General features: G+C 42.9%; 1 protein-coding gene across 3 annotated transcripts in view; it reads right to left on the reverse strand.

The window, feature by feature from the left end:
- The window catches only part of ACCS (1-aminocyclopropane-1-carboxylate synthase homolog (inactive)), an 81,824-nt gene that overhangs the window by 16,911 nt on the left and 46,833 nt on the right, over positions 1–18,080 (reverse strand). For all 3 annotated transcript variants that reach the window (XM_060262048.1, XM_060262046.1, XM_060262047.1), the window contains exons 2-6: positions 11,161–11,765; positions 10,224–10,283; positions 4,809–4,879; positions 2,353–2,422; positions 752–818 (exon numbers count right to left, since the gene is read on the reverse strand). In XM_060262048.1, coding sequence (XP_060118031.1) covers positions 752–818; positions 2,353–2,422; positions 4,809–4,879; positions 10,224–10,283; positions 11,161–11,748 — 856 coding nt within the window. In that variant the 5' untranslated portion in view covers positions 11,749–11,765. The remainder of the gene's footprint in view (positions 1–751; positions 819–2,352; positions 2,423–4,808; positions 4,880–10,223; positions 10,284–11,160; positions 11,766–18,080) is intronic.

The following is an 18,080-nucleotide window of genomic DNA, read 5'->3' on the forward strand; positions in this document are numbered from 1 at the left end:
AACTCCACAAAATTTGCTAGCAGAAATTAAAATGGAATGTTTGTCCTTTCATGCAGTGCAGCAGTACAGCTATAGTAAACCATGCTTCCTCCAAGCCTGTCTGAATACAATGTCATCCATGTGGTTTTGTCATATCAGTGCATGAAAGGGTCAACACAATATACTTCTGTAGGCAGAAAGATCAACTGTGGAGATTTAGCACTATGGAAGGAGGAAAGTGGCTCAGCTGGCCAAAGATATCTTATTACAGCTGGCTACACAATAGACTAGAGACACTTGTGCAAATCTCTTTTCCATAATATTAAACAGTTGTAAGGATGAGGTTGGTTTGGATCATAAGCTTAGTGCTGAGAGAAAGTAATTCTGCATGTCCCTCTGTATGGAAAATTGATAAATCAACCACCAGATTATATGGTACTGGGGGGGGGGGCGGCGGGGAGCTCTACTGCAGTTTAGAACAATTGTGGGAAAGCAAGCTAAAGGTTAAAATCCCTTGCCTCATGCACTACAGTTCTGATCAAATGCCCTCTTCCTCCCCCCAGCTCCCGCTGCTTTTTAATGTAAAAAATATCTGGAAATCCAATCACAAATTTTCTATGTACCTTACAGGACAACATTCAGATGCGTTCAAGCAGAGTACATGGCAAAAACTAGCATTAGCAAATTGCTATTCCCCATAAAAGTGATTATGTTATTCCTACTGTACTTCCATCCAAACAATTTTGTTTTAATTGCTCTCATTCACACTTACCCCCAGGATCACAGAGGACTGTAGCTAAAGCAGAAAACAGAGAGCCACAGCCATTCTGCACAATTACCTGCAGAAGAGATTGTGGGACAAATGTTACTCTCTGTCACAAAAGAGTATTCACCATACAAAACATCTGACACTAAGTATGGAAATCTACTCCCATCCATATCTTCAAAGCACAAATAATTGTTCCACTTATAAATTCAAGATGCCAACACCTTGGCAAAAGACAAAGATTTGATTGTGCAAGTGCTATGAATCAAGGTTATGACACAACTGTGGTGAGCCACAGTCTTGAAGAGAAAGTACCATTGTGAAATCAATTAAGGCTCTTGAACCATCAGAAAGTCAGGAAAAGGTGATATATTCCTTTCAGGGAAGTAGTTAATTAGCATTATTTTATTCAGAAATCATCATCTATTATTTTGACATGGTCAAACAAATGTTTCATGACAAGCCAGTCTTTTTTTAAAAAATCCATTTCCTGGCTATCAGTCCAAAAATGGTTTAGAGTGAGATTAAATTAAAATTAAAGAATAAACATAAATTAAAATGTATGCTATTTTATGGTTTTATTGTATTTTTACTTCGTAAGTAACCTCGGGTAGGTGTCTAAAGAGGCAGCACTTAAATTTTGAAATAAAACTAAACAAAGCAAAACCCCCACAAAGTACTATATAAACTGTAATACTTCACCTACCATAAAAAAAGAACTGCAGAAGCCCATATAAAGTCTAAGTCCAGTTAATTCATTCATAAGTTAATCAAGAAAATATTATAGGCCAAACTACACATGACTGCCTCTCACCAAGTTGAGTCTCATTTTTCCCACCTGATTCCCATTCACTTCAGTCACAAAGCATCTGCTGGAAACTAATTTCCCAAGTGCCTTGAGGCCCCAATTTGGACTGACTGTGGTGATCAGGATCTTGGTCTCTTTATTATGGTAGAAATGGGCATGCAGGAATCAACAGGTCTGCATATACTCAAAGTTCTATCCTGGTTTTTACAATAATCTTCCTGGGTTTTAAACTAGACCTGCTGGAGTAGATCTGTGATTAGAATCCTGTACTCCAAATCTGAAGATAACAGAAGGGTCATTAGGAAAGAAGATGTTAAACCCTTTACTCCAATTAAATAATTAAATGCTTCCTCCAGAGCTGCACACAGGATAGGAGACAGAGCTAGTTGCTGATCCAGGGGCATAGGTGGGTCAGAATTTCAAATGCTGAAGATACAATGGAGGAAAAGACTAAATACCCCTTGCCCAGCAACCATTCTTCAAAACAGCTCTGTGGCATTGCTGTATACCTTTAAAAGTATGGGAGATTCTAATCAGGATCTATCAAATTGCCTACTTTATTCTCACCTGAAAGCCCTTAGAGACAGGTAACTATTTCTAGCTGAATTCATCTTTATCTCCAATGGGGACCCCAAGTGGCTTACATCACTCCCCTCTCCTCCATTTTATTCTCACACCATTGTGATGAGTGGGAATTCAAATTAGGGTCTCCCAGATCCTAATCTGACTCTGCACTACGCTGGCTCTCAGTGAATCTGACAGTGAAGGGTTAAAAAGAAAAGAAAAGCAATTGACCTACATTTTCCGCTTTCAGAGGTGCAGGTGCCTTGCAGTAATATGTCAAAAATCGAGCTACTTCCTCCCGCAAGCTGAAGAACACAAGTAAGTCTTATAGAGCAACCATGAAATACATTTCATCGGGCCAACTGACATCACATATTTCACACAGCAGATGCCATAAAATCCACCGTTCCTTTAGATTTTAAACATAAATGCCCCCTTCAAGTAGCTGAAGCATTATTCCCCTAGCCGAATCCTTTCAGCAGGGAGGGCGGGATATAAATCAAATCAAATAAATAAATTCAGTCCACAGGTATAATGGCTGCATTTGAGCAACACTATTTACAGGGTAATCCTAAAAAGAGTTACACCCTTCAAAACACACTGATTTCAATAGACTTGGAAGGGTATAACTCTGCTTAGGATGGCACTGAGAAATATTTTCAGAATTTCCCCTGTCAAATTCACTCAGTTGTCATATATTTTAAAATAAGAACTGGAATCTTACAAAAGAAATAGGTCTTTCTGATGATAAATCAACCCAGCTATTCTCTCAGGTATAGCCAAGTGCTCTGTTCCACAGAAAGATCCAATGAGCTGCTGCAAAATAAGAATAAAGCTTTGGACCGCTTTGCATGCTATTCTTTCCAGTGAATAGATAAATAACTTACATAAGAGAAAGAAAAGAAAGAGGCCATGCTTCCTAATCATGCCATTCAGGAACAGGACCCTAAATTCAGCCAGCAATGTTTACAGCATGGGCGTCAAACTCATTTGTTATGAGGGCCAGATGTGACATAAATGAGACCTTATCGGGCCAGGCCATATTGGGCAGGGCCATGTGTGTACCTATTTAAGATGAGACAGCAGAGATATAAACTTTATAAAGCACACAGACAAACACAGTTTTAAAAACCTAAAATAAAACATGCTTAAAACATTAGCACTTGTTGGTCTTAAAGGCGGACCAGGAAGGGGAGGAGCCTCACCCAATAGAATGAAGAGAGGCTTGGCTCAGTAGCTCTGCTGTGCGATTGAGCAAGCCTTGCAAAGCAAGGTGTTATGCAGAAGAAAGCAAGAGAGACGGAGAAGGAAGCAGATGACAGCCAGTTGCTCAAGGACCTGATAGGAGCCTTCTGGGGGGGGGGGTCTGATTTGGCCCTCAGGCTGCATGTTTGACACCCCTGGTCGACAGGATCTCAGGCAGCATCATTAGGGAAGTGCTAGGATTGTTCCTTGGAAAGCCAGTTGGACCCATGGTTTGTCTCATGGGCAGCTTCACCTGTTGTTCTTTTTCAGCATATGGTCAATCTTTGCCATTTGCCTTTCCATGGTCTTGGCTACCATAACTGTTACATTTTTCCATTTATACAACATTGTAAGACCTTTGTGCAGGTATTTACAGAGTGGCAAGTGGCAAACTTGCAAACAATAACATAGTGTGAAGGGATAAGAAGATGACAATAGCAGTGCATAAAAACAAGCATTTGAGATCCAACTGGATTTCACATATTCCTTCATCTCATAAGAAAAGGAGGTATGAAGTCTGCTGCACATAAACTAACAGAAATCCACACCCAATATGTCATCCATGTATGTAGCATGATAATTTGAGCATCCTTAGGTGTCTCTTAGTGCCAAAAAGACAAGAAACTCTCTGAAAACTGTTTCTGCAGTTTCACCATGATAAATAAAAGACATTTAATGGAAATGAAGTGGCTACATGCTCCATTTTTGTGAAGAGCTGCTACAATTACATTTGAACATACAAATCACACAAAAGCCATTACACACAAGCTACCATGCTCTGTAGTAATTTCTATAAAAAACATTATTTCTCTAGCCCTGAGAAACCATACAAGGCTGCAAAGTGAACATTTTCTAAAGACATGTTTACATCACCATCATCCCATACAGCTGGTTTGTTAGTATATATTTGGAATATCTCAGAATCTGATGATCTTTCATTCATATATGAGAAACAGGGGGGAGAACTAGATATGACATCAAGCACGAGCTGGACTTAAGGTTCCCCTGCCTGACCCAACTCTGTTTGTGTCACAGCTGTTGTTATAAAACAAAATTCCCAAACGTACTAGGTCCTGATTCAGATTTGGACCATGGTGTGGGGAAAGAAGGGGCTTCAGCCTCTTGCCACACACTGTTCTCCTGAGTCAAAATATCTTGGAGAAACTATTGTCCTGTTGTGAGCTGCAGAAGGCAAGTAACAATGCTGCGACTGCTTTGGCTCAGGAAAACAGTGAGGGGGTGGAGGCTAAGCCCCTTCTCCCGCTGAGCAAGGTTCCCAATCTGAATTGGGCTCCACTTTGCTTGGGAAATTTGTTCTCATATATAATGTGCGGCTGTGACACAGTTGGGTTAAGGGAACCCCAGCACTGACTGACATTAGACGTCATATCTAGTTTGGCCCATAGACACAAAGGAAAAAGGAATGCAAGAAGAAAGACTACTTACAACATATGCCCTTTCCAGTCAGGATACTGTAGCAGTGGGGGCTCAATGACATTCATGTCGCTTTGTGTTAGCTATCAGCAGTGAGAAACAATAAGAATTAGGCTAGACAACACAAACTGTCCTGCAAAGGTAAGACAGAGCACATCAACTGTAATACTTCCATTAAAGACCTGCATTCACATCCACAAGCTGGAATACATTCTTCAAATTAACAAAATTTCAAACACATCTGTCTTGATCAGCAAGGCTTGTCCACCCCCTAATGTAGCCAATCCTTCTGGAGCTTACAGCAGGCCCTATACTAAGAGCCCTGTAAGCTCTTGGAGGATCGGCTACATCAAGGGTATGTGGCCTAATATGCAAAGGAGTTCCTTCTACAAAAAAAGCTCTGTCCACCCCTTTCCTTTCATGGGACAGACATTACTGCAGATGGCTTATGCAACATTAGCAGAACTTTCTGGGACAGACACAGAAGGAGCCTGCTGCCTCAGTGATCTCTGAGCTTCTCAGAGGAGATGGAGGGTGACCTGTTGCAATCCTGGAAATGCTCCCTGACCCCTGAAAGTGATCCATCTCCAGTGGCTGCTGCTTCTGTCCATTGTTGGCTCCTTCACCTCCCTTTTTCGCTTTCAGCTCCAAGAGAAACTTAAATCCTATCAGCTACAAATGTTGTGCATGGAAGTGGGCATCAGGGAGTGTAAGGAAAGGAATGGGAAAGGAAGATTTTTAGAAGTTTAAACAGGGACATGTAGCATCTAACTGTTAACAACTTAAATGCCTAGAGATATACCATTTTTCTTCCTCTCTGGAAACAATGGAAGCCCAGGAGCCTCCAAAGCAGTAGAAAAACTGGCCAGTTCATAGTAACGGTGAAATATGAAAGACTTAAGTCAATGTAAGTTTATAAGGGATTATTGTTTAGGAAACCTAACTGCTCTGTGCAAACACACAGGAAACAGCAAACAAATAAAACATACACTGAAGTGCAAAGAGCTAAAGAACTTAAGAGTATCTGTCCAGCATCAGACACCGACGAGAGGAACCTATGCAGGAGACCTGGGAAGTAGCCGGGTGCTCGGACGGAGCGGGGCCCCTGAATGAACTGACTGTCTCTGCATACAGAGCAGGGAGTTTCACTTCGTGGTGGGGGAGCACGAGGGGGGTTTTGCCTTCCCGCGGGCTCGCCAGGCTACGCAGAAAATCATCGGACGGGACCCTTATCTGTTGGACCCTGCACCTGGAGGCTACTGGACTTTTACTTGGTACGGCATCCCCCCCCCACACACACCGGCGCTTATCCTCAACACTAACCTCAACTCTAACCTGGCACTCCGCACTTTATCATCTCTAATATGCTGCCTTGCATAACATCACCCAGTACCTTATCCCACTTGTTTTACCTTAATTAGACAAGCATATTGCACTCAACAACAGCCTACCTCCACCTACTCTGGAACAACTAGCTTAAAACGATAAATTTTTACTAATTAACTCATTTGACTTATTTATTGTGTATATTGGATAGAATTGTATAAATTTTTTTAGCTAATTAATTTAAAGATGACCAACAGGGTGGGACTATAATTAATTGATTAGGCTACTTGACTTGTATTTTTATCAATTAATATACATAGGAGATTGAGGGTTGGGGGTATTGGGTTAATTGGACACCAGGTCCTAGTAGGGCGGAGTGGTTTGGGGGGGGGCAGTAGTGTTTGTAGTGCTTAAGGGTGGCTAAGACAGCGGCTGCCACCAGCGGAGAATGACTGGTCCAGGGATTCCAGTGCTCCTGGGGAGGGGGAGGTATGGCGGTGGGAACAGATGGAGTAAGGGAGGAGGACTGAGACAGGATAGTGCTCGATCCTCCTCCAATCTGTGTCCCATCCCAAGGGTGACAAGTAGCAGGGCCAGGTTGAATAACCCGCCTCCGTCATTGGTGCTATGCAACACCAGGTCCATTAACAACAAGACCTCAGTCCTTCGAGAGTTTTTACTCGAGCAGGACATGGACCTGGCTTGCGTGACTGAAACCTGGAATCGAGAGGGTGATACAGTAGCCCTCTCACAAACAGCTCCCCCGGGTTATTCAGTCTTCCACCAATCGCGGACTAGTGGGCGGGGGGGAGGAGTGGCATTATTTATACGAGAGGCTTACTCCTTTAGGGCGCTCCCGGCCCCAAGGATCGAGGGTATTGAATGTGCTGGTCTGGCGTGGGAGGCTGGGGAGGGGTTGGCGATCTGGCTGGTGTATCGTACGCCTAACGCACCAGCTAGCGCCTTACCGTCCCTGCTCGAGGCGGCGACAGGCTGGGCGCTGGAGCACCCAAGGCTGGTGATCCTGGGTGACTTCAACGTCCATGCTGATGACCCGGCCTCCAATCAGGCGACGGACCTAGTGTCTTCCATGGCGACGCTAGGCCTCTCTCAATTTGTTACAACCCCCACTCACCAGGCCGGGCACATGTTAGACCTGATCTTTGCGGCCGGGGTTACAGTGGACGATATAACCGCTGAAGCGGTGCCGTGGTCGGACCACTTCGCCTCAGGGCTCGTGTAGATATGCCATCCCAAACCGGTTTAGGCGACGAGCGTATTATGGCTCGCCCGCAGAGCCAGATGGACCCGGAACGGTTCCAAATGGCTCTGCGGGATTCCTGGCCCACTGGCGATTCCCTCAATGGCCTGGTTGAGACCTGGAACACTCGGCTCTCTAGGGCCATCGATGAGATCGCTCCTCGACGCCCTCTACGACCTCGGATTAGGCTGGCCCCGTGGTATACCCCGGAGTTACGCCAGCTGAAACAAGGCCTCAGACGGCTAGAGAGGCAATGGCGGCGTATCCGTGACGAAGCGGCTAGAACATCTTATAGGAAGTTTATGAAGTCCTATGAGATGGCAGTCAAGGCAGCAAAGAAAACATACTTTGCGGCCAAGATTGCGTCTGCAAACTCGCGCCCGGCACAATTATTTAGGGTAATTCGGAATTTCACTATATTGCCACAGGGCAATCCAAAAGCTAAGGAACTGGAGATAGGCTGTGAGGCTTTCGCGAAATTTTTTGCAGATAAGATCCAGTCGCTCCGCTACGTCTGCCCTGCCAATTTAGACACAGTAAGTGAACTCAAGACCCAATGCATGTCTTCTAGTTTGATCTTGGATTGCTTTGACCCACTCAGCTTGGAGGAAGTCGACAGAATTCTTGTCACAGCACGCCCAACGACTTGTGATCTGGACCCATGCCCCTCCTGGCTAATTAAAACTTGCCAGGAGGAGCTAAGATGCCCTATACGGGACATCGTAAATAGATCTCTTTCAGACGGTCTCTTTCCAACACCCCTGAAAGAGGCAGTGGTCCGCCCTCTCTTGAAAAAGGCTACATCAGACCCGGCCGAATTGGCTCATTATCGGCCGGTCTCAAATTTGCCCTTTTTGGGCAAAATTATAGAGAGGGCTGTGGCGTTGCAGTTGCAGGATTTTCTGGATGACGCTTCCACCTTAGATCCATACCAGTCCGGCTTCTGCCCGGGCCATGGGACGGAGACAGTTCTAGTCGCCCTCATGGATGACCTCCGGCGACATCTGGACCGAGGCGGCTCGGCAGTACTGCTGTTGTTAGACCTGTCGGCAGCGTTCGATATGGTCGACCACCGGCTGCTGACCCGCCGCCTCGCCGATGCAGGAATTCGGGGGCTAGCCTTACAGTGGCTCTCCTCCTTCCTTGAAGATCAGGGACAAAGGGTGGCGATTGGAGGAGAGCTGTCCCAGAGACACCCACTTAACTGTGGGGTGCCTCAGGGGGCAGTTCTCTCCCCGATGTTATTTAACATCTACATGCGCCCCCTTGCCCAGATTGCCTGGAGGTATGGGCTGGGTTGCTACCAGTACGCTGATGACACCCAGCTTTATCTATTGATGGACGGCCGGACTGACGATGTCCCTATAAATTTGGACCAGGCGCTGCAAGCCGTGGCGGACTGGCTCAGGCTGAGTGGGCTGAAGCTGAATCCAGCGAAGACTGAGGTCCTTTGCGTAGGTTGCGGCTGGCCGGGAGGGGAGATCTCCCTACCAACCTTTGACGGTGCGTCACTGATTCCAGTGCGCAGGGTCAAGAGTTTGGGAGTGCTACTGGAGCCTTCCTTTACAATGGAGGCCCAGATAGCTGCCACTGCTAAATCCGTCTTCTTGCATCTTAGGAGGGCGAGGCAGTTGGCCCCCTTCCTGGAACGTAGAGACCTGGCAACTGTGATCCATGCAACGGTCACCTCGAGGCTAGACTACTGTAATGCCCTCTACATGGGGCTGCCCTTATACGAACGCGGAAACTGCAGCTAGTGCAGAATGCAGCGGCCAGGCTGTTAGTGGGACTGCCTCGGTGGGGACATGTGCAGCCTAGGCTGCGGGACCTGCACTGGCTGCCGATTGTGTACCGAGTTCGCTATAAGGTGCTGGTTATTACCTTTAAAGCCCTATATAGTCGAGGACCTGCCTACCTCAGGGACCGCCTCTCCCCATATGTCCCTCAGAGAGCATTGAGATCTAGTTCTCAAAACCTTTTAAAAGTCCCTGGACCAAGAGAGGTTAGATTGAAATCAACAAGGGAGCAAGCCTTCTCAACTATGGCTCCCCAATGGTGGAATCAACTACCAGAAGAGGTGCGAGCCCTGCGAGACCTAAACCAGTTTCGCAGGGCCTGTAAAACTGCCCTCTTTCAGCTTGCATTAAGATGAAACCCGGGAAATGACATCTAGCCTTCTTAGTTGAACTGTAGCACTGAAATGTATAATTTACAATGGTTTAACTGTTTATTTAATTTTAACTTAACTTATGAATGTAATTTTATTTGTTTTAATCACTTAATTGTTTGTTGTAATATTGTATTTATTATCATGGTATATACCGTGTCGTGTTAGCCGCCCTGAGCCTGCCTTTGGCGGGGGAGGGCGGGATACAAAAATAAATTTATTATTATTATTATTAATGATCCATCGAGTCCAGCATCCTGCATCACAAAATGGTTAGACAGATGCCCCACGACACAAAGATGCCTTCACACAGGTTGCCACACAGTACTGGTATTTAGAGCCTTACTACCTTTGATCAAGAAGGGCCCCTTTAATCATTACTTGTTCTCCAAAAACTTGCCTGTTCTCCATTTAAAGCCAACAAAACTAGTAGCTAGATTCAGGTCAGTAGCTTTGTTGGTCTGAAGAAGCAGAACAAAGTTTGAGTCCAGTGGCACCTTTAAGACAAAATTTTATTCAAGGTATAAGATTTTGTATGCAAACACGCTTCTTCAGATAAACTAGTAACTGTCTATAGTCTTTTAGTTTTATACAGGAAGCAGCAACAAACTCAATAGTGGCCAGCTCTGCTTAGGAAGGAAGGGGTGCATTCTGCATTTAGAATAACACTTACCCGCTTCGACATCAGATCAAAGCACAGTTTGTTCTCACTGGTGCCAAAATTAATGATGCCCTTGAAACAGAGACAAAAAGAAATGTTTAAGAAAAAACCCTGGATCCTTCTGCCATGAAAAGGATCAATATACTCCAAGTTACATTAACAAGAGAATTTAAAATCAAATTATTTGCATATATTTGATGTTTAAAAATCCCTTTTCCAAAGTGCTTACTGGATCGACCCAGCACTTAATATAATCCTTTCATTCATATAGCAAGTGTTATACAACACTCATTTTTGAAGGATTTAATTTTTCAGATGACAATTTTGACATACCACCTAGCATGAAATACAGAGTAGTTGTTTATTGCTAGGTAATTACATGAGATGGGCCTCAGTTGTAATTCGCAAGGACCAAATGTTTGTTTCTCAGTCAATTATATTCCATATCGTTCATGTATAGTCATGTACAGAAGTTTTGTTTTTCAGTGTTGGCATATTAGTTTATATGCATCTTCACATCAGAGGCAACAGCATAGTTTCATCATCACCTTTCCACATCATTTACTTACTCATATCACTTTGTTCCTTTTGTACCTGTTCTCCTCCCAATCCTCCTTTTCTTAAGCTTTTGGTTTTTACCATGTGCAGCTCAATTATGTTTACTAATCCCACTAAGCTCAATGAGGATTACTCCCAAGTAAGTGTATCATAGTCCAAAATCTCAACTCTTACCTTGAATAGAAATAAAATCTAAGCATGGGTCACTGTATTTGCTCACATTTTTCTCCTGTTAGCTTTGCTGCTCTGTTTCCTGCATTATCTACCCACAATTTAACAGTTATAATGCAAGCTCGTAGGAGTAGGGTTTTTTGCTGGGGGTGGTGGTGGTTATAATAGTACAGTGTCACGGAGTAAATAATCATTTAAAATTTAGAAGACCTTCACTCACATTGGGATTTTTGTCTTCATCATACTTGTCAGCATGATAGGCCTTGTATCCTTCTTCTGTGGATCCATGGAAGATGCTTGCAATATTGCCTCGGAGAGAAAGGTACGGGCTGCTTTGGAAATCACCAATGTTACAGAAACTGTACACATTGGTTGTCCTGTCCAAGGGAGGCTGCCCTAACTGTGTGGTCCTTATTTCCTGTTGGCCTCCTGATGTGCCAGAAAAGGCCTGGCTAAAGTCCACTCCTTGGGACAGCACAGTTGTAGAGGGGCCGCTATTGTTCTGTTTTAAGATGCTGAGCATCTGAGCAAAGACACTGAACATGCGAAACTCATGCTCCCGTTCCAGTTCAAAGCGCCGCTGCTCCAGCTGTATCCGCCGTTCCTCCACCTCTAGATCTCGCTGCAATCGTCTTTCTTCCATTTGCAGAAAGCGTTCTTCCATTTCCCGCTGTGCTGTCAAGGTCTTCACCAAGAGTTCATCAAGTGGGTCCTTCAGCCGTTGGGCTTTCCGTTTCTTCCTCAAGCGGTGCAAGGTAGAAAAACCAGGCCGTGGCCCCAGACTTTGGATCCTGGATGAAGAAGCCATGTTAGGCTCACTTAAACCTATAAGTAAAAAGAGAAAGGGAAATTACCTATACCAATTTCTTTAGATCCCCATTTTGGCAAAGGCCAAGTTTACATTAAAAGTTAACTAGCTTCAGGCCGCCCACAGAATCTCAAGTTTAAGCTCACTTCTAGACAACTACTGAATGTTTCCTTCAGTACTTTGAAAAGTACAATGATGGTTCTGAGGCTTGGTGAGTGCCACATCCTCTTTTCTTCTCTTAATTTACAGGAGATGGCCGTGGTGTCTCAGGAATGAAGGAAAGGTAATCTTCAAATGCTCAAAGACATATTTACTGAAAGCAGACCTTCAGTCACAATTATAAACAATTCCAGATAATGGGTTACAAAGAGCCTCCTTCAAGTTCTAGAGACCTGTAACAAATTCTGTACTGACTCCAATAAGTACTTGCCAGGGTCAGCCTTACTTAGCTTCTGAGATCAGGCTTGCCTTAATAAATTCTGTTTCTGTGATCTCATGTTGCAATCTTCCTTTGAAATTTCTCTATAAGAGAAATGCCATTCTTAGGTCAGCAATAGAATGTCCTAGCAGATTAAAATGTTTTCCAGGGGCTTCTCAGTACTGTGATTTCTAATGTCAGATTTATATCCATTTATCCATTTGTCACAGGCCTGTTTGTCCAAGAGGTATATAACTTAGAACACTCCGTGAGAGCTTTAACTAATACATATATTGAAAATAAAATTTTAAACCACATTATTTCTCACATATTAATGAATTATTTTACAGTTCATTTGACAATATACAATGTTTTTCTTCATTTGTAGGACCTCCTGAAGTCCAATGCAGGTGTGATTGCAGTTCCCAAACTGGTGTGGCTGCAACTGGACTGCTGCTTTCATCCACTTTCAGAGAATCCTCCTTCAGGCAGCTCACCAAGGGACTGGCATGTCACAACATAATTTTTTTCCAGTTAACAATATATTAAATTTCATTTTTTCTAGAGTCTTATTCAAGGTAAAAAGGTAAAGGTAGTCCCCTGTGCAAGCACCAGTCGTTTCCGACTCTATTGTGACGTTGCTTTCACATTTTGACGGCAGACTTTTTATGGGGGGGGTTGCCATTGCCTTCCCCAGTCATCTACACTTTCCCCCCAGCAAGCTGGGTACTGATTTTACTGACCTCAGAAGGATGGAAGGTTGAGTCAACGTAGAGCAGGCTACCTGAACCCAGCTTCCACTGGAATCGAACTCAGGTCATGAGCAGGGAGCTCAGACTGCAGTACTGCAGCTTTACCACGCTGCGCCACGGGGCTCTTTAGCTTATTCAAGGTACTCCCATATATAGTCACTACAATTTCAATTTTGGCACGGCTCAATTTTGGCAATGTTTAAGTTATATACCTTACTCATACCTGTGAGCTCTCTGGTTTCACATGTTTGTCCAAGAGAGCAGAAATAGGTAAGGGTTAGGCTAAAAACATAAATATAGTCTGAGGGTTTCTTTCTTTTGTATGCAATATACAGTAAATTATTTAGAAAACCAGAAGAGGAACTAACCCCTTGTGAACTCAGGTTCATATTAAACTGTAACACAACATTCTCGCAGATAATCAGAAGAAGGCTTCATCTCATCCTTATAATTGTGCCTAAGCTTTATCTAAAGAAAAGCTTTCTTTGTTGATTCAAAACAGCATTGAAAATGCAGTTCATTTCCACATAAATAAATGTTTGTCAAAGAACCATCTTGTTTCATGAAGTCTACAGTGCCTCACCCATCACATAAAACAGTTTCTCTCCCACCAACTATTTTCAGTGTTTGCCACCCAGTCGGTCTGTACTGATCAATATCCCTAAAAAAAAAAAGATGTTGGGGTTTTTTTAATCTCAGTGTCAAAAGTAAGAAAAAAGCCCCTTCACAATATGTCAAACAATCTTGCTGGAACTTCTTAACATTTTAACAAAGGCTCTGAGTATTCAGATACTCTTCTAGACTTGGGATGAACAAACAGGAAGCTTGCTCTATAACAGACTACATGACCTTTACTTCTTGTACACATTCACGTATTTCAATGAAAATACTGTTGAAGCAACAGCAGCTGGAGTATAAAATGAATGTTATTTACTTACTCTATTACAGATGTCTCTCACTGACCTTGAATTCTAATCCAACATCTTTATGAGATCATAAGCCACTAACCACAAAGTCCAAAAATGACACAAACAAATTTCACTTCTGCATTTGTGGTTTTAGACTGTCGTTTCCCTTGCATCATGTGTCTTACATGTAAGGTAATTCTAAGAATGTCGAAATTCTGTGAACAAAGGTCTGCCTCAAAGCTATTTGCAAGCTCAAAAGAAGGAATGCATTGCTGCATAGTACTTTGAAAGCCCTTCCCCCTGCCCAAAGACATCCAATAAATGCACTATGGCTTCAGACCACAATGGGATATTAGTTTATCAAAGAAAAGTCCTTTAACTCCTTGGGAAGAAGGGTGGACAGGAAAGCATAAGACCTCAGAATATGAGTCAGCATAGTGAATACTGCTTCTGTATAGAAAATGTAGCTTTGAGAAAATTCTGAATGTTCTAGGCAGAAAGCAGCAAGGGAGGTCTTGGAATAAAAAGATCTGCAGAAGGGTAATATGTCTAATTAGTCCCATTACTTGCTTTCAAAGAGCAAGTGGACATTCCTTGAGAATATACAGGTGCTTGCTAGGAGAGGAATAAACTTCTCCCTGACCTCTCATAGAGCTTTTTCTTGACTGAACCAGCAGGCAGAGAGACAATCCTCCTCAGCCCTTCCCCACAAAGAGATGTGAGGCTATCAATAGAGTTGTAGCAGCCAAAATCATGAAGTTTTTTGGCACTCAAAGACTAACAGGTTTATTACAGTACAACAATAAATCCCCTGCTTTTCAAGAAGACGCAAGAGTTGTTTTTATTTTTTCTGTAACAATTACACCTTTGGAATCTCACCTCACTAGTTTTCTTACTGCCTAGTGCCTTTCTGACAGGGGCTTTAAAACTTCATTATGTGCTCCTGAAGCCCATTTGAAGTGTTTGCTTCCAAACTTAAGACATGATGGGACTGCCAGTCACAATTTGTCTTTGGTCCAGTCTATGTGCCTTTGAGGGCAAAAAAACAAAACAAAACACATAGTCACATTTGAAAGAGGAATAGGCTGTTCCTTACATCCAGCAGAAAAGTCATGTGGAAAACTGGACTACACATTTCAGCGGCAGCAGGGATAAGGCAGCACATGCAGACATTATTTTAAATGGCCTTCATGCAACAAAAACAACAGTAGCCCATGCTTAAATGATACAGATAATCAAACAATGGCTGCTTCCTTTCCTGAGGAACACTATGGCCCTATGTGGGATAACTGCTGAAAGTCAGCAGCCAGCAAGCACCAAATTGATTGATTTTTAGATGCCAGAAAGACTCCTCCTTGTCCTGGTTGCTTCAGGGATACTAATAATCCCCCCCATCTCTTATTTGGAATCTTCTGCAGGTTGCTAGAGAGCTAACACATATATTTCCTAAGTAAATAAACTCAATATGCCTTGTCATATGTGTTGCTGATCACTCACTTGCGTTCTACAAGTCATAAAAGGAATGTCTCCTGGGCACACCCTCATGGCTTAAGGCACACGTGGATGGGGGGAGATGAGGACAGGCACTGGTCTGATAATATGGTTTCCTGGTTTCTAGTTTTGAACTGGACAGTCCAGTATTATCACTTTCGGTCCAGTAAACATTTATATGTCCAGTAATGTCCAGAAAACACTGGACATATAAATGTCCATTATTTTATGATTAAGTCGGCCTGCAATCAAGTTCTGTGCATGTGCTCTTTCTTTATTCTGGGACTTGATAAAGTGGTGACACTCCCATTTGCTTGTTTTCCATCACAGCCAGTAAGGTCTGACAAGAATCAGATCCACCCTTCAGCAGCAAGGCAAGACTGAGGAAAGTTGGAAAGACTTTCATGGCCAACCAATTAGCTTCCTGTGTTGGTTCCACGTGTTTATGGGAGTAGAGGGTAGCAGGATTGAATTTTCTAAAGGAAAGTGAAAAAAGAAACCTTGTGGGGTTCATGCTGGGGGGAGGGGAGGCTGTAGAATTTGGAGGAAGCAAGTCACGCAGAGGGCAGCATTTGGACAGGGTGCCTACCTGCATTTTATCTTTTGCACAGCTATGCATGCACTTTATTGCTATTAAGTAATCTTAAGGTTGCAAGACTATACATCAGTGTGATGTTGTGGTTGGAATCTGGGAGAGCCAGGTTCAATCCCCACTCTGCTCTGGAAACCTGATGAACAACTTTGGGCAACTCACCCATTCTCAGCCTAACTGCTTAGGGTCCCCACTGGGGGAAAATTGGGGTATAAATATATTAAAGGAATTAAATAAAACAAACCCTTCTGCACACACAAAGCTAGATGTTGGGGAGAAAAGCTCCAGCTTAGTCTTTTCCTTTAAATGCTAGTTTTCCATGCATACCACTTGCAAGATCTCTGAATAGATGTTATGCTCTCCCAAAGGTCCAATAAAGCTGGGGGGCGGGGTTGAGTGTGAGAGAAATGAAATAGCAGCGGTGGCAAAACATATGCAACACTTAAACATACATTTACATTTTATTACTTGTCCCACAGAGACCATAATATGATCACGAACTCAGTGGTTTCACTTTATCTCTTGAACATACAGTTGACAAATTTTTATCAAATGCATCAAATATTTTTGTTGAAACCATCTGCCAACCCTATCAGATACTGAGAAGAAATTAAGGATCATTTCACTCATCAGATGTTCGAGTAACTACAGAATGTTCAAGTAAATACAGATACTCTTCTTTGTGAGTATAGAAATATCCAGGGCTTTTTTGTAGAAAAAGCCCAGCAGGAACTCATTTGCATATTAGGCCACACTTCCTAATGTCAAACCAGCCGGAACTGTGTTCCTGTGCGTTCCTGCTTTTAAAAAGCCCTGGAAATATCATTGAAAACAGAGAATTGCCCATCCACAAAGACATAGCTGGAGCAAGCTATCCTAACTAAGGTCCTGACACCCAGCAATAAGATCTGCACAAATCCTGCAATCACAAAATTTTAATCTAGGGAATTAATAGTTGTGAACACGGATGCAATCAGGTCCACCCAATATCCATAATCTGATAAACACCGAGAGTCCCGCAGGATTTGACTTGCCATGAAAAGTATGGAAAACAGCTAACAGAATCCGAACAGGCTTTGGCAGTTGAGCAGACCTGTTGCTTAAATGAGGCAAAATATCAGGATCTGAATGCGATTGCGGTGCAGCCCACCAAACTATTTTCCATCTGTCACAGGAATGTGAGCATTGTGCTTTCCACAGTGATGTGATATAACTCCTTGAACTCTCCTCAGCTGTAACTGAGTAAACTGAACATTTAGAAATTAGTATTTAGGAGACTGACCAATCAGTATGCATATTCATTGTATCAACTAAGTTACATATTTTATACTATTAGAATCATAAAATTGGAAGGTACCTCTAGGGTCATCTAGTCCAACCTCCTGCACAATGCAGGAAACTCACAAACAGCTCCCCCTAAATTCACAGGATCTTCATTGCTGTCAGATGGCCATCTAGCCTCTGTTTAAATTATATGCTTCCTGTGTGTAACTCTGCCATCCAATAAATAAATACTACAGAATTGTGTCTATCTAGGAAAATGCATCAGGGTCCCACTTAAGAGACATACTCAAGAGTATGTGTTTTTCCACATGCTACTGTAGGCAAAATACTATGTCCAAAGGGCCATTCAGGTGCAGCCTCAAGAACACAGACATGACTGCAATTGTATGTACACCTACCAGGCAGTTTGGGTTGCAGTTCCACTGTTTCTTTTTGTATAAACTGACCCAGTATTTTTATGTTGGAACAAACATTCATTTAGGAACAGTTCGCCTTCCCTTTGCTGTGAGGTTTAAGCAAGAATTATAAATCATCTTCAAAAGGGCTTTTAGGTCTGGGACCTGTTCCTCTATAAACAAACCTAAATATATATTTGGCCATAATATAACCCCTTCTCCATATATCCATGTTGTCTTGCAAGGGATCTTGTGGCTGGAATTCTTTAATGATTGCACAGTATTTCTTGGAGAAATATTGCCATGGATCCTATGAATGAGTTTTGTGCAAGCTACTTAGTCTCCACCACAGATCATGCTTCCTTGTGCTGTTTGCAGAAGGGCCCACTGAAAACCACTTATGTCCATATCTTTATGTCTATACCTTTCCTTTTTAAAAATTGTGCATATTTTTTTTCTTTTTTAATAACATTTAACATTTACTGATGGGCC

Source organism: Heteronotia binoei, chromosome 21 (assembly GCF_032191835.1).
Source record: "Heteronotia binoei isolate CCM8104 ecotype False Entrance Well chromosome 21, APGP_CSIRO_Hbin_v1, whole genome shotgun sequence".
Classification (NCBI taxonomy): Eukaryota; Metazoa; Chordata; class Lepidosauria; order Squamata; family Gekkonidae; genus Heteronotia; species Heteronotia binoei.